At 32.6% G+C, this 17,499-nt stretch overlaps 1 protein-coding gene across 1 annotated transcript in view; it reads left to right on the top strand.

The window, feature by feature from the left end:
- timeout (circadian regulator timeout) overlaps window positions 1–17,499 on the top strand; it is a 273,868-nt gene that overhangs the window by 243,950 nt on the left and 12,419 nt on the right. Inside the window, exons 16-20 of the mRNA XM_076620676.1 lie at window positions 8,782–8,856; window positions 8,971–9,049; window positions 9,460–9,658; window positions 10,489–10,726; window positions 12,193–12,290. Coding sequence (XP_076476791.1) covers window positions 8,782–8,856; window positions 8,971–9,049; window positions 9,460–9,658; window positions 10,489–10,726; window positions 12,193–12,290 — 689 coding nt within the window. The remainder of the gene's footprint in view (window positions 1–8,781; window positions 8,857–8,970; window positions 9,050–9,459; window positions 9,659–10,488; window positions 10,727–12,192; window positions 12,291–17,499) is intronic.

Genomic DNA, 17,499 nt, shown 5'->3' with positions numbered 1-17,499 from the left:
ATTTTCAATATGTAGGTAGATACAATTATCTGTATAAGTTTATGCAACAACATATGTTCAAAACTATAGAAATTAAGTGAAGATTTAATCAAATATTTTGATAGAAATTTTGAAATTTTGATAGACTTTGTTCGATAATAATTTATTGTTTGTACTGGATTTTCATCTGCGGAACTGTCCATTTTTTCATGCATACTCTATATTCTTTATACGATCTGTTTTTCCACAATTTTTTCAGAAACCTATCTACCGTGTAAAAACAAAATTGTATGTACAGTTTCTTATTTTATAATCAAGTGTACAAGCTATGGGACACATATTGTACATCTATGTGTTTTTCAGAAAAATTGTGTAAACCATTATAATTTTTCAGCGATATTCGCACTTAAATTAACTAAATAAAGTAAATTGATTAAAGTAAAACACCTTGCGTAAAGATTAATAAATCGGTTGTTTTACTATCTTATTCTAGAGTTGTCTCAACTGTCGGCAGTAGTACACACTAATATCAATTTGCCTGCAGTAAGATAATAAGGCTAATATCACTCAGCTCAAACGTGAGCGGCAAAACTTCTACTACTAAACTACTATACATTGTTATTGAGGTAATTACGACAAGAATGGTAGCAGAAACATCGCAAATTAATTCAGAGGATTGTGCACCATGGTTCTTAGAAACATAATAAACGACTATACACTGTCATGTTAAAGTTTCGAACTATCTGCATATATTGCTAGTCTTGCAATATAAGGTAACTAAACAATTTATATATTAATATTAACATGATCGTTTTAAAAATTCCTAATATATGCATTGCAAGAATGTACTATAAAAAAAGAACAATGTGAGGATCGAAAGGTACATATTCTATAAAGATAACGTAACATAGTAATTAAAGATTGATCTAAAATTCGAAAAACATGTATTGAACTTTTATTTGTGTTTATAAAATAAAATGTACTTAAAATGTTTAAATGTTCATTTGAAATTAAACTTAAGAATGGGCTATCTAACATTTCCTGTTATTTTGATACTACCGTAGCTATTGAGATAATAGTTAAAATTGAATAATAAATGGTAATAATACAGGTGTTTACTCCATTTAATGATTTAGTAATTTTTATATACGATATTATTTAAATATAATATAAATATTTGTATAAATTTTTTTCTAAATATTTGTATCAATAGAACTCCCAAATTTACAATTAAATTTATATTTAAATCAGTATACATCTGTGTGTATATCATGCAAATCGCATTGTTATTATCATATTGTTCTCCTCTAAAATGTACTATACATGTATTTCGAATAAAACTTCGCAACGTATTCCATTCATTTCCACGTATACATCAATAACAATTACACTCCTGTCCAACATATTAAAATAAATTAAAAATTGAATAATTGCTGTTGTAATCGTTACCATTAATCACCGGCGGGCTCAGTCCATTTAATTTGAACAATAAATCTTCGGAAAATTATAGATTGTACTACATTATGTAACCACTGTCGCACGTTCGATAAATTAGTTTACTTTCTCGACTGCTGTATGCATTATGGAACATTTATTACGAAGTTGTGTGACTGTTACGTTTTAAGCATTTACATTCCCAGTAACATCACTTTTATTATTCATTGAAACGTTCAATTTTAACTGTCGTACCATTACGATGTTTCATACTATCATTTTAAATATACTGCAGCGCAGAGAAAACGTGTAGTATGTGGTTTCAAAATAGTCGTGCATTACAGTATTTCACTACGGAAATTATCAGAATATTTGGAATTGATTATAGAATAGGTTCGCGTTATTTACTACTTACAGATAACCAAATAAATCTGACTAATTGGATCAGTTCTGAACACAATGCACAGGTACAGATTCAAGTTTAATAATTGAATTGGTTCTTATGTTTGTTCCAAAAGATGTATGGTGTGAGTACTTTGGTAAATTACCGTAGGTTCTATAGATATATTCTCCTCTCAGTTATTATATCGAGGTGTATTTTCCGTGTTCCTAAAATTAATAAGAAATCTTTGTTAATATATATATGTATATATGTATTTTATTGATCTTACCGTTTAGTTCAATTTAGAATATTTGTTTTTCCTTCTGTCTTATAATTCATTTTGTTCTCGTCCTCATGACAAAGTTCTTTTTACTGCGTATTACTTACATAGATTGTGAGAATTGTAACGATTAATTTGGTGAAATTAACGCGAATAAAATTTGTGTTTACACATATAATCCAATCGATATTCGTATAACGGTATTTCTCTGTAAAATCGCTTCAATTTGTAGTCTGCTAAAGAAACACTTTGCAACAGTCTGGCTGGAAATTTCTGAGAAATTCATTGCAAAGAGTTCCTTTGTAGCGCGAAAATAAAATATTGTGCAACTTATATCCATTAAACCGTTCTCGTTCTTGTAATAGAGAGAATACGCTAAAAATGTTACTGTTTAATTAAAAAAAAAAAAAGAAAAACATGCGTTTTCACACAATAGTTATAATATAGTTAGAATCGTTATTATTAAATACATATGATTTCGTGAAATGAAAGGAAACTGTGAGTTTGTCCATAAAGCAATGATATGTCGAAATTCTGTTGTCATGGACGTGTTAAGAGCAACATTATAATCGCTTGTAAATTGCCTTTGTATAGTTGAAACACCTGTATACGCATACCCACACATACACACACCTGTGTACACGCAGGTGCACCATTATACGTAGCCATAGAATTGTAGAGTCGATCGATAAGCCTGTAACGAGACATAACCTGAGTTATCAGGAGACTTTGGCCATGCACCGTTGGTAATCGTTGATCCGAGAGAATCTACTACATACATGTACGTACATACATAAGTGGTTGATCTATCAGATGTGCCGGGCTTTGGTAACGTGATGCTACTACGTTCTACTACGCGCTTCCTTACCCTATAATATAAAGTTTATACGAACATATTATATATTATAATATCTATTTATCGTAAATCATATATATCATAGGATGTGATATATTATATATTATAGCGTGATTTCATTATAATTTTTAAAATTTTATTTTATCGTTATCGATTAATTCGATCATAAAATAGAGGAATTTGTAAGGAAATGATAGTACCTGATAAAGCGAACATTTCGAAAATCATAAAATGAAGTTAGACGAATAACTAGAGTGAAAAACATAAATATTGCCAAAGATAGTCGCTTATCAATCATTTTCGTGTACAGACACCTTTTCAAGCAGCCTACTATCTAAGAAGTACATAACAAGTATACTAGCCAATAATAGAAAAAACTACCGCAAAAAATGTAAACAAATAAAAAACAGTGTACCCATTTCTTATAATCTTTCATCCTGGTTTATCGCAAAAAGAGAGAGAGAAAGTGTAAAATATGTATAATATTTAGCTGAAAAACTTTTAGAGTTCATTAGTTACAGCTAAGTATAGTTTTTGTCCTTTATTTTATAAAATGAAAATTATTTTCATGAAACACATTAATGGAGAAAGGAAATAAAAAGAATATCTTTGGGAATCTATGTAAAATATACATGAATTAATATAATGGGTACTCGAATGGATCAAACTACGATATATATGTATCATAGACATACACATATATATCGCTATATGTATATATATATATATTGTTCCTAATATCTCAAAGAGCTTTGATAGAACATTGTCGAACGTGTTCAGTTTCGGAACTCTTGTATAGATATGCAATCCCTAGGTAATGTTCGAAACCCTTACAATTCTAGTATATCTATGAATTACATTACAACTCCCTTGTATCTAACAAGGTTATACTTTAGGATTAGATCAGGATTAGATTTAACGTAACAGAATCCGAGACGAATCCGCTGAATGTATACCAATAAATTTTAATTAACGGTTACGTCACACAGATACAACAACATCTGTATTTTAAGATGCATGTATAATACATTTGCTGAAATTTAATTTAATCAACAAGTTGATTACGAGGGTGACAAAGTGAATTCAATAATTTAAATAAATAATATTTTTTACATAATTCTAAATACCCGTAAGAATCATAAAAATTTGCGCGTAGATAATTTTACATATTTTTTAAAATAAAATAACTTGTTTTTAGAACAATACAAGAGGAATGGAAATCGTATATGAATAGATACGATTAAAATACGAAGCAATTCGCAATCAGAAACGAATAACTGGCATAACGTCTCCGCTACAATAAAACTTTAATCCGATTTCGTGGCTGATGAATACGTTCGGCAGCTAACTATGAATCGAGACGATAAATGTTTCAACGCTTCGACTCTCCGAGTCGACTTCGCTGGATGACATTTACACACAATGGTGGCTCTTATCGAAATTATGCCTAACACGTTAGTTGGCATGTGAATTTGATATTCTTTGTCACACATTATTGAAATACTGTCGCTTATTTCGCTATAGTATATCGTAATACATGATATAATATACAGAATGTGCCAAGTTTTTTTCCACAAAACGATTTCGCTACGTTCAAGAAATAAAAAAAGTAGGAAAAAATATCGAATTAATTCACATATAAGCTCATGAACGTTTTATTGAAAAATTATTGATATTGGATTGGTTTTTTGTTCGATGAAACGAAGAAACAGATTGACGATATTTTGTTCGGTTTTAAACTGCTGCGCGTTCTTATAAAATGTAGGATTAATACCTATGAGAAACTGAATTTATACTGCATATATTACAAATTTTTTTATCGATTTCCTTTAATTTCAACAAACGTATTACCAATTCTTTATATTCGTCTCCGACATGGGTACATTAATTCTTGGCCAACAAACTTTTCCCTATAAATCCGTTAACGTGATATCGAAATACCAAATAATCGATTCAGTTTCTATTAATACGTTGTTACGATTTCTACTATCACCGTCACTTGTACACCTTTCATTTACATTTAGTGAATTTATCGTATTCTGTACACTCACATGTTCTACATCTCTCATTCTCGCTTCTCGCGTTCTTGTACGCTGCTTACACGAAGTACTTACAATATTGCGTATTGTCGACTGTAGCATTTAAATTCGGTTATGCAATTTATCAGAAATTAATCTATCTATGGCAACTGTCCTGTTGCACCCTACGATGCTTTTCCTTCCGCCGATTATTTGCATCAAACATACCCTGATTCCAAAAACGGATCTTGCTCCGATCTCGCTTCTGATGCCATTACGATTATATCATCGTTACTCGTACTCCTTTTGTTTACAATCGTATGCAAAATTACATATAAGTATAATGAACACCAAGACTGTTTTCCCTGTGTAATCAATATTTTGAATGTCGTCAAAAAATGGACATTGTATACGATGATCGCTACATATTTTTAACAATATAAAAAAAAAACCTAAAATATATTGAATCATCTATGCCGTCCTCCATAATTAAAATTTCCTATCTAGAATGTTTCATTGTTCAAGATATCTCTACATATAATTGGTAATAGAAGGTTAATTTAGTAATAAAATAATTTTACTGACGTATCAATTGAATCGTATTTCTTCGATCCGAAGATATTTTTCAACGTGTCGGCTCACATCGTTAATTTGCGAACCGACTATCTCTGCGAAGCAGAATACGAAAGAGACGGGACATTATTAAATTCATCACGCGCAAGTGGCCAAACAAACGAGATTAATGCTTTATTCGATTGTAGGGAATGAATAAAGCATCAGCGCTGAAACGTGATCAATTTTTCAGAAATTCATAATTTTCCTGCTGTAACTTGTTTCCTTCTATGATCGAATTTATGATTTAAATCGATGAACCGATGACGAAATGACATACGAGCCAAGATACAGCTGTGGATTTATCCATAGAAGAGATTCACGTTGATCCTTTCGTTTCGCGAATAAATCCAGATTAATATTAACATCTTCTGACGTGCGTTTATAAGATGTAAAAATTTGAATGACGATGTCATTATCGCGCCATCGGAGTATATGAATTTTTCATCAGATGATACCTCGTTATTGATCCGTCAAATCGGTGTTTAATTCTCATGCAAAATATTATTGTTATTTTAATATAATGCACATTAAGGATACGTAGGTTGCATATTTCATATATATTAATTTGTGCGAATTGTTATATTAAATTATATTATATTATAATTTAAACATGTATCCAAATATATGTTTCCAATTTAATTACTATTTTGAAATATTTTAATATCCATCAAATATACATATTTGCGAGCATTAACATTTTACAAAACCATTACACGTATCTGATTTAAATCGGATTAAATAATAACTGGTATATTGACAAAATTTCAGGTTAAATACATCTAATGTGATTAGAACTCATTGTACGAGTATAAATTTCATTTTTACTTAAAACTCGTATTATATAGTTTTACTATTTATAAATCTGCATAAGAATAAATAAATAAATCACGAAAATATTTGGACATTAACCAACCATTTTTACGATTATATGACACTGCCACCGTAAACGAGACTTTTCTAGTTCTTCAAACCGAGGAAACATTTTTTAATTTAAGACAAAAACGTCGCCGCTTCTTTCACCTTTTTGTTTTATCCGCAACCGGTGTACCGAGTTCAGAAGACCGCGGAAGGGAACAATTAAAACTTCTGGTTAAAATAGCATAGTCGTCGACGTCACTTGGGCAAACTGAATTCTTTGGCCGGCGGGAAAAGTTTTCTTTGGCTAGAGAAACACAACACGTTTAAAACTTTACACGATGATTTAAAATACTTCTCACGGTTACTTTTAAAGACCATTTAGGTCTAATATATTCGTATCGTGTTCAATGTTTGCTTAGTATCTCACTCTTGGCAAATTTTTAGATTTCGTTCAGATAATGTGATAATGTGTTTACAAAATAAATACGAAAAACGTATGCAAAAAAATATATATATATATCTTGCCTATGGTCTCGAAAAAATTGTTGAAACTATTCAATAGTTGAAAACTTCCTCTCGGCGTATTTAAAAATAAACAAAGTTCTAAAAATAAAAAAAATATTTTTATACCACTTTGCTGATAATCTTCTATAAAAACAAATATTCACATGGATATACAAAAGGTTATTTATAACCTTTTTTTTTACATTCATGAGAAATTTAAAGCAACACGCAAAAATATAGATAGATATAGTATAATATTTATAATATTTTAGTACTGTAGTATAGTGAAATGTTCAGTGTAACATTCAGTAGACGAAATAAATCTTACCTGCGCCCTGCTCTTTAGTCATGTCCGTAAAAATACGCATTTGCATAAATATCTGCAGTTTATTTATAGCATCTTGCAAATCTATGTGCCTGTAATATGTACCTATTGATCCTCTTTTATGAAGAAAGATATATACCCATCTTCGAAGCGGCAATACTTCAATCAACTGAAAGAAATGAAGCACAAAAATAGAAAAAGAATTTAAAAATTAGTGGTAGTCAAGCCTTATTCGCAATTCGAGGGGTTAACAGTGACATTGGAAGAGCCGAGCGAAATGTCGGCTGTCCTAACGTGACTTTCAGAAAGCGAGGAAAAAGGATACGGTCGCGAAGCCTTAGAAAATTTGCCCCGTAACGAAGCTTTGTGCCGATCCAATCGTCGGTTTCGCCGAGTGCAATTTTTCCCTGGCCACCGGAGCCTCGACTGGCTCGGTTTGCCTCGCCCTCACCTCGACAGACTCGTCGAAAATGTAATCGTCTTTCCACGGCCGCTTAATTCGCTGGTCGGGTTGTCCGCAACGTAGAGGAAAAAAAAGACAAGGTAACCCAAAACCTACGGGATCCGATTCGATCGGATTCCACGTTCCGACTTACGCGTGTGAATACTCTGGCTGTTTCGTTTTCCTGCGCTCTAGACGCCGTTTTCAGAATTTTTCGCGTAAATTAATCCAACCGTGACCGCTCCTATCTTTTTATTCCTTTCGCGTGGCTCGATTTTTTGAGCGATAGATTTTAGCGAACGATCCAGGGATCCCCACTTCCGGAGACCGAGTCACGACGTACGATTTGTACGGACTTCGGATGGCCTTCCAAAAAGCACTAGCCACCGACATCCATTGATTCTTCTACAGTCGAATTGAATAGAGTGCCAGCGTCCCGGTCGCGTCCTGGTCGGTCTGTATTCCAGGGAAGCATGCAATTGTTTGCGGGAATTTTCGTGTTCGCTCGACGAAGAACTAGTGAAATTTTGCACGTGTCGTTGGCATGTTTTTACGACAAGCTAGGAATGACAGAATGTACTTCTGCAGTTACTTTGGAACGTTCCAGTAACTTCTCGTTCTCTGGTTTCATTTTGAAATTTCCTCGAACTTCTTTTCTAAATGTAATAAAATATTTTGGAAATGCCAATTTCTATGTTATGAAACCATAGTAAAATAATCGGTGTTAACAATCACATTTTTTACATGAAAACGATTTAAATATTACGAAACTACCCTCTTACCTAATTTGTATATATATTTATAGCTGTATATGTATTTTTGTTACCATCTTGAAAATTTCAAAAATATTAATTGCCAACAGGTATTCTTACTATTTTCTAGAAAATCTCCTAGATTTATCATATACGTGCATACATGTATTTAAAAGGTTTATATCCTTGATCTTTTTAATTATGTCACATTAAAATAGTTCTCTGTAATAATCGAAATGGAAAATGTAGAAAAATTGGTTTATTATATTTTCCTACCTTCAATGTTGTCTGTAGAGCGATGTAGAGAATAAATTTATTTCATTTTCTGATTTTCAGTGGTCGAAGAAAATCCTGTTACACAAAGCAAAACACACGAGGAGGGAAATGTTGATAGCCTTGATGACGAGTCAGGTAATATATCTTTTTAGACAGATAACAAAGAAGATATTGCATACCACCTTTCTATAACGAAATTGCTTGTGGTATTTGTAAATACGAACTATTGTATCAAATATATTATTACAGAGGAAGATGAAGAGAACGCATCGCAAACACATTCTTCAGTTGTAGAAACTGATTTCAAATTTTCTGACTTCATCTACAGGTAAGACAATTAATAAATGAGACATTGACTATGAAAAATGGACAAACCCAAATATCCGATAAATTGAGCAATTCATCAGTTCTTTTCTGATATTAGTTTTATATTATTGTATATTATATGTTATTTAATTTTACATATTATTCGCTTTATCGTCCAAAATATATACGAAAATGTACAGTATATTCAATCTAATAACTGATTTCGTTATATTATTATCGTTTGACTTGGAAAATACGAATGCCTCCAAATTTTTATGTGTAATACACTTCATTGGGATAAATTAATGTCATAAATTGATATTCAGAAAAGGATACGACTTACAATTAATCCACTTTCCCTCCCAATGCCTTAAATTTGATTTTGTAGCATATACTAAAGATTTTAGTTTCGATTTTTATATTTTGTTTAAGATTTGCCAATGTAAAAATCGTGAGAGCAATGTTGGTTCTGCTGCAGCAATTTGACAAAAATACAAACGAAGTGAATCATTACATTACCAAGATGCTTCATCGAATAGCCTGGGATTGCAAAATGCCAGGACTCATATTCCAAGCGTCAATGTTCCGTGTTTTCCAGAGAATTCTTGAGTCTAAGTATGGCGGCCACAAGGTAATTATTTATATTCATATTTTTTTTTTCTTAACTCTAAGTTTCATTCTTTGAAAACATAATGTAACTTGTAGAATTAATGGCTTGAGCGTCTGATGTTATAGATGAAATACTCGTACAAATTATATATTTAAATGGTACAAGATTATGTATATATGAAAAATTAAATATTATCACTGCAACAAAAATATTTAAGTTTAAGATTGTGGGCATATTTGGAAAAAAGAAACAGGAAATATTTTATTTCCCAACAAAAATTTTGTTTAACTGTCATTACTCTTCCTACTCCCAAAATATACTATCTTCCATTTTTAATTATTATATCTTTGTAACTGCATCAATATGTCAACTTACATTCCTTCTTTCATTATACCAATAATTACTTGTAACAATGAACAACCAAATAAACTGATGACCATCAAATACGGTTCTATATGAAAAGTAAAAGAATGTTTTATAAAATTCATAAACAATAGCTAGCCGAATGAAACTTATGTGGTCAGATTTTCAACAAAAATTCGCTCAATGAAACGTTCAAGCATTAAATGCATATACGTATAAAAACACATAGAATTTAGTATAAACAAAAACACTTGGTCCCACCCCTACTAAACTTTTTATATTAAGATAACAATACAGTCCAAATCGTGATTGGAATTTCCAAACTATTCAACAAAGTACCTATAATTTTCTATTGAATTCGTAGCACGAATGCAATTTTTCTCTTAACTTAAAGAATTTTATCTTCGAATTTACATGTCTGCCATGGTATCTAATAGCCACCGGAAGTATGCTTGTCTCGAGTCACGAAAGCTGAGTCCTCTTTGCAGGAACTCCAAAAGTTCGCAGTCTTCATAATCCGACGTTTCATCGAAGTCGCGCAAAAGAACCGGAAAGCGTATATGGAACTGCTCTTCTGGAAGACCACTCGTGACGCGACCGAGGTCGTCGAGGGTTACAACGCGGAAACGGATAACAAGAAAGTTCCGCGCAGCCTCTGGACCGAAACCCAGGAGGACGAGTTACGCACTCTCTTTATGGAACATCAGACTAACAAGTATCCCCAAGGTACGTTGCTCGTCCTACCTTTCGCTAAATCCTATGATTTACGAGTCTTCTTTAACGCACAACTTTGCCGGATATTTTTGAATTTGCCAGGGCAGACGATTAGCTATATCCCGTTCTAGTTTGCTAGCGATTGAATAAAATATTCTATCAGGGGAAAGATCTCTCTGCTTTCAGGAAGCATTAATACATAATGTATGTGCTTCAAAGAATGTTTATTGGACATTCTAAATGGAATACTTAATGAAGGGAATTCTAATGAATATATGTATCCGTACATTCTTTCATATCTTGCACTGGCTAAATTCACTGTCTTTAAAGAAGTCAGTCAGCGAATAATTAATAGGGAAAAACCGACCAAGTAGGTAAGAGTGTATGATTTAGAAATACGGGTTACGTTATTAGACCGCAAATGTTCTGGCATTTATAGTGTATTTAAAGTATGGATCACTATCTTGACAAAACTTATTAATTAAATAATATATTACAATACAGATTTGTAGGATATTTTAACTTGTTACCATAGATAAGACGATATAATAACGATATATGTTCTATATATCCCTTCATTTAATATTGAAATTACTTAAAAGATTACCTGTGTTGTTTCAGTCAGGATGACATTATTTTAACACGAGTGATCCTTGATACCGAAATTGGTAGATGCTAGAGAGAATTGTCGGTAATATTGAATTACTGATAACAACGTCTTCATTTATCAGCTAACCTAATCACGTACCCCGCGATGATCCAGTTATCCTTCCCTTCCTACAAATCAATTCAGGATAATATTGATTGGATATAAATAGCACCGATATTCATAGTTCTGGAACGTTTATTGAAATCCCCATGCACTATTAAAACGTGGTCCGGAAAATCAAATTTAATTAATTGCACCCGGAAATTGATTCTTATCAAGTCATGTAACATATATTTTATCGTCGTACATATTCTTTAAGAAGAAAGATGTTAGAAAACCATACAAAGTTTTGGATCGCTTGCTTAGTCAAAAAGGTGGAGGGTGAACTTGGACTTTGTAATGAAAAGTTAGGAAATGGATGTTGGAACCTCTATATATTTAAAATTAGTACACGTAACGATAATCAAATATCATAATTATTAGATTATATTTATTCGAATTGCTTTGACGATGCTTATCCTCATATTTAATCTTATATACTAATTAGGGAATCCTATGAGCTTGAACCTTGAACGAAATCGATGAGATTTTACAGTATATGAAGATAAGTCCGGATTGGAAAGTTTTAAAATTGGAGGTATACGTAGCTGCTAATTAAGCAAAAAAGAATGAAATATGTAAAGATAAGAAATAGCGAATTGTACCACCTTTTACTTTATTTTCTTTTATGAATCCTTAAGGTTGAGAGTGAACCCAAACTTTTGAACGCGCAGTAGCGCATATAGTTCTATTCCTAAATTATGTATATCTTCATGTTTTATTCATTTAGATGTCGTCGATTGGATCTTAGAGCACATTAATCAAGAACGAACTCGTCGTGGTATCATGAAGAAGCTGAAAGAAATGTGCCTGATTGTTAATTCTAAGGTAAGCAATTTTTGTAGTCACTCATTACTATTACACTTTGTTTCACGTCTATTTATTTTGTATCATAAATTAATTTTAATTCTCAGGCGTTTAATAATAGAGAGTATTACTTTTCACACGTATGTGTTGCTACCTGTATGTATATATATTATAACAAATTCAAGATTTTAATAATAATCCTTCGATTAATAAAAAATTAGTGCTTAAACACGTATATGAATAACATCGATATTTAATACGAATAAAAATTTACTGCAAAGTAGTAGGTTAAGCTTATCAAGAAAATATAAAAAAATCTGTTTCTAAAAGATATAATACCATAACACGCATATTGATTTAAATCCCTCTCGCTTTATAGAATGAAAAAAAAAAATGATTCTCCGGAAATTTGTCGTTTTAGCTGATATTTACATAGATATTGAAAAATTTTCAATACGTTTTATAGAGTTTTAAACAAATCGGTTTTTGACCTACTCTATATGGATGTTTTATATATCGTCAACTGCTTCCCTTCCTAATACAATATCTTCTGCACGGCGGAGATCACTCTCAGACATTTCTCCAAACTAAACGGAAAATGGGGGATGGAAAATCGTAAAGTTGGCGAAAACTGCCAACTACATAAAAAATATTAGCTATATTTGGCAAAGATTATTTTCATCATGATGTATGGAATCTGACGCACCCTACGACTATAATTCTCTGGGTCGTCAAAGAATAAATGCTTGCGCGTATCTTTTAGCTTCACTTTTTGCTGAATTTCCATTCGAAACTCCCATTTGTAGCGCAAAGAATCGAATTAAATCCGTAAGATAAAGTATAAAGCTAAATCGTACGTCTTCCCTGCTTTATGGTTTAAAATAATAAAAGGGAGTCAGTGACTTGCGTCTAAAAAAATTATTTCTTGCCACTCCATCGCTACGAAGTCAGTGACACGCGTGTGCGCTCGTTATCCCTTCGATAATCGATCAGATTTACGGGACACTTGCAACCCACGCGTTCTTTCAAAAACGTATTTGAAGAAGCAAAGTCGGCTAGCCGATCTCCCTTGAACGTAACACTGACAAGATCAATGATTTACGAGGAGCGCGAGAAAACGTAGGGTAGCTGAGGCTCGAAAATAAGTTTCTGGACTGGCGTCGGTGACAGGCAGAACATATGCAAAAAATGGAGCCAAAGAATTGCTGCAGCAACTGTAAATTCTCGGGAGACAATTTCTACGAGGAGCTTTCTGGAAACTCCTTTTCTTTCCGGCCTCCTGCTCGAAAAGGAGGTTTCTCCGTTCCTGCGTAGATCACGACTTCCGCTGTGCCAGCAAGACTTTTTTCCTCTTTGCGACTACTTCGTTCGGGGATGGATGTATCTCAAGATTTTCCCCCGTCAAGTATTCCTTTCCGGTATCTCCGCATACTATGGAAAGCTATCGCTTTGTTTGCGCTTTCCTATCCAACAACCGTATGAAGATTTTCGGGAGGAAGCTAGACACATAAATAGACGGCGGCTCCCTTAACTCTGAATGGATCGTCCGTATACGGCCCCTGCTGTCTCAGTCTCCGCCCTATTGGAATCGTTTCAAAAGTTGACAATTAATGTATTGAGGGTATACCTCGCGTTGCATTCAGCTTACAGAAAATTTATAGGAACCACATTTTGTACTATCGAACAGTACGTATTATTATGTGCGTATATACACGCGCGTCGACATAATGCTCATTATTTCTTTGAAAATTCTCATTTGCGATCTTTCGTTCCTAGAAAAATTTATTTTCTTATAATCATTTGAATAATATTATGAAAATTTGCAAAACTCGTGGTAACATTTAATATTTCCAAAAAGGTATATTAATAATTTTTTTAATAAAAAATAAAGTACAAAGAAATTTTTGTAATTTCGACATCAGGGATTACGTGTGTACATATATCTGTTTCATTCTCAGAGACAATAATTAAAAATTTATATATTGTATAAATTAACTCTGATGAAAAGGATGCTGTACAATTATATTTCTTTACAATATATATTATATTGTAAACTTTTTGTATACTATATTATTATTGTATGCTATTATTGTATACTATAATATTTAATGTTTAATAAAATACAATCTTTCAATTAAGCTAAGATATTTATTGAATTCGTTCGAAGCCAAGTTCAATTGTGATATTCTTTTTCCTAGCTTGTTATGTTTAAATTGGTAAAAAATATGCAATGCTTTAACATACGAAAAATCAATCGTATGAATCAGAGAGTGTGATTATTAATATATCGTAATTTCATCGACAATAATTTCCTGCGCTGTCGCTTTATAATTACAGACATAAAACGATTACAACGTTCTAGTAATCCGTCGGACTTAAGAGATATCTAGACTACAAAACACTATTCGAATTCATTCGTCTTAACGCCAATGCAGCGAAAACAATTTTAACAGCATTATTCTTTGACGGAGAGTTGTAATTCACTGGCGTCTTGAAAACGCGGCAATAAATTTTTCCCTTGCTTTCTTCAAATCGTGGCAGTAATATTAAAGTTTCCGTTCACGAGTTTCCATCGTGGCTTATTCGTTCGAGCGCGTTATTTCCCTTGCCACACTGCACCCTTTCGTACTATCGCTTTGTTTGTCCTTTTGCCCTGCGAGACACGTATAAACATTTGTGTCAAACGCTAAAGGAAGGCGAAGTACGCGCCGCGTAAACTTAACGTTCCGCTTTCTAAAATTCATAACGAGAAAACAATTTAAGATTATTGAAACCTTGATAGTAGCACATAATTTTCATCATTTTCTTTTCTTTTCTCTTTTTTTTTGCCATTGAACCTTTAAGGAATTCACGCGTAGTCAATAAATATTGACAATGATATTGTCGATTCAGCTTGACGATACTCTAAATGGAAAATCAAGAAAGAACGTGCTTAATCATAATAATTTTTCCTTTAGAAACCATTATACGTATACGTATAAAACATAGGCATGATTTGGAGTTTGGAAATGATATTCACATCTGAATTGCTTCTAAACGATGGAACTGTTTATTTCAGTTACTTTAGAACGAACTGGGACGCAATTTCACAACTTCTGTAAAATGGTAGAAATTTTCTTGAAAAGATAGGATACAAATACGCAGGTATAACGTATTTCCCCATCCGTTGAGTAAAAGTTAGCGGTCACTGTGTAATACTTCACCACTGCACTGGTAGGAATTTCAAAGTTGAAATGCGATGCTCAACTTCAATCCGTTTTGCTCGTGCTCTGGCTCTCAGAAACGATGAGTATTCATCGTAACACGAAACGTGAATGTTCTTTCAGTTAACGCTATGAATATCGATTAAAAATATCGTACTTTGATCGTACATGGTCAATATAAGTCCATCTCCATGGCATATCTGTATGCTCGGATCGTAAAATTCCTAGATTTTTGTCGATATTCGACCTTAATTTCTCAATATCAATCGTACCGCTCACGAGCTGTTTTATAAATTAAAATAATTTTATTCTTTATGCTAGTACACAGCGAAATAGTACAAAGCATGCATTAAGGAAGAATGAGACGAAACGTTTTTTGGATTTTAATTAAAGTATGATATATTTCAAATCATCGTATTGCACGAATAATGAATACAGGTATTGTGTAGCTTTTGAAAGAACAATAAAGACCAAGAATGTAGTCACGACTTGCGACTAAATCATTTGAATGTACGGCTGTGACGAGAGTAGCGCAACCAGAGGGATAATAGTTCATTTTCAGCCGTCGCAACAATGGCTATAGAAAAGATTATTAGGGGATAAAAAGGCTTGTAAAAAATTAACAGCGAAACGCGTAGACGCGGCGATTTCAATGAGTTTTGTTATACTGATATTCGTTTCCCTCTTTCCGCGTGTCCTACTACCTTTTGAATAATCCTTTATGCGACAACTTTTCAAACTAGTTACAATACGATTTTAAGCAAAACCTTTTGAAACAAGTGACTACCGTTTCATGTATTATGTATTACATAGCCCGAAAACCAGAATTTTCCGAGCTTCAAAAAGTGCGAATGTAACGGTGAAACTTTGAAGAAAATTTACATGAAAATGTACGTTGAAATGAGATCCGCTATTTGCATGGACGTTAAATTCATACATAACACACTTTTAAACACGTTACTTGCTAATCGAATAAAGCACTGAAAAACTGTTCGCATACATTTTTTAATTATTTATTGCACTCATTAGAAACTTACGAATTTATTTATGCATGCTAGGGATAATTTTTTTTCAAAAGATTGACATACCTCATTTTACAAAAAATATTATATTTATTTCCAAAATGAATCACAAGCATGATTGTTACTGTTGTTACTATTATAACGAGTAAAAATTAACATTTTAAGATACTTCTTTATTCAATGAATTAAATTAATTATTATAAATAATGTTCAATTTACCAGAGATTATATTAATATCGATTCCATCGCAATTAGCAGAATATCATATATGTTATTTTCAATACATAAGTGTAGTATCAAATGACACGTTGAAATTATTGATATGAATTTGAACAAATATTTCAATTATTTTTCTCTTTCTATCACGCTAATACATTTTCACTTGTTTGTTAAGGTAAACCGTCTAGTGCACTAATTAATATATAATCTTGCTATTATTAATTTATAATAGCAATCACGAATCTGATTTTTATGTATTCGAATTCAATATCGCTGGCAAACATAAGTTTAGACATTGTTTGACAATATGTTAGGGAAAAGATTTAAGAACTTTTCTTCCTGGCTCTTCCATATCGAATCTTTCATAGTTTATACCGAACTCGTTTGTTAGTAAGAAAATAGGCGATTTAACTCGATCCTCTTCGTTACATCCTTCTGTTTGTCGAAAAGCCATCGGACAACATCGCGGGGGAACACGTTATAGCGATAATCTTGAGACATTACCTGCTTTAAGACGGCAAAGGAACCTGCAAGCACGCGCGCCAAAGAGAAATAGAAGGAAAGTAAGAACGATGGATGGAGGTAAGGCGACGATATATCTGAGTACCGTTAAAACGGTATTACCCCACTTCGAAATTGACGATTAATCATAGGTGTGCACCCGCTGCTCCGCCAGGAGAGGAAGCTGATTGCCCTCATACCACTCATTCAGACGAGGACAAACTTGCCTGCTCAGGATATTATTGATTTCTTGACGGATTTTTACGAACAGATCCTTGTACAGCT

This window comes from Bombus vancouverensis, chromosome 8, assembly GCF_051014615.1.
Source record: "Bombus vancouverensis nearcticus chromosome 8, iyBomVanc1_principal, whole genome shotgun sequence".
Taxonomy (NCBI): Eukaryota; Metazoa; Arthropoda; class Insecta; order Hymenoptera; family Apidae; genus Bombus; species Bombus vancouverensis.
The sequence above is the reverse complement of the archived record's forward strand: the minus strand, read 5'-3'. Positions and strand labels throughout refer to the sequence as shown.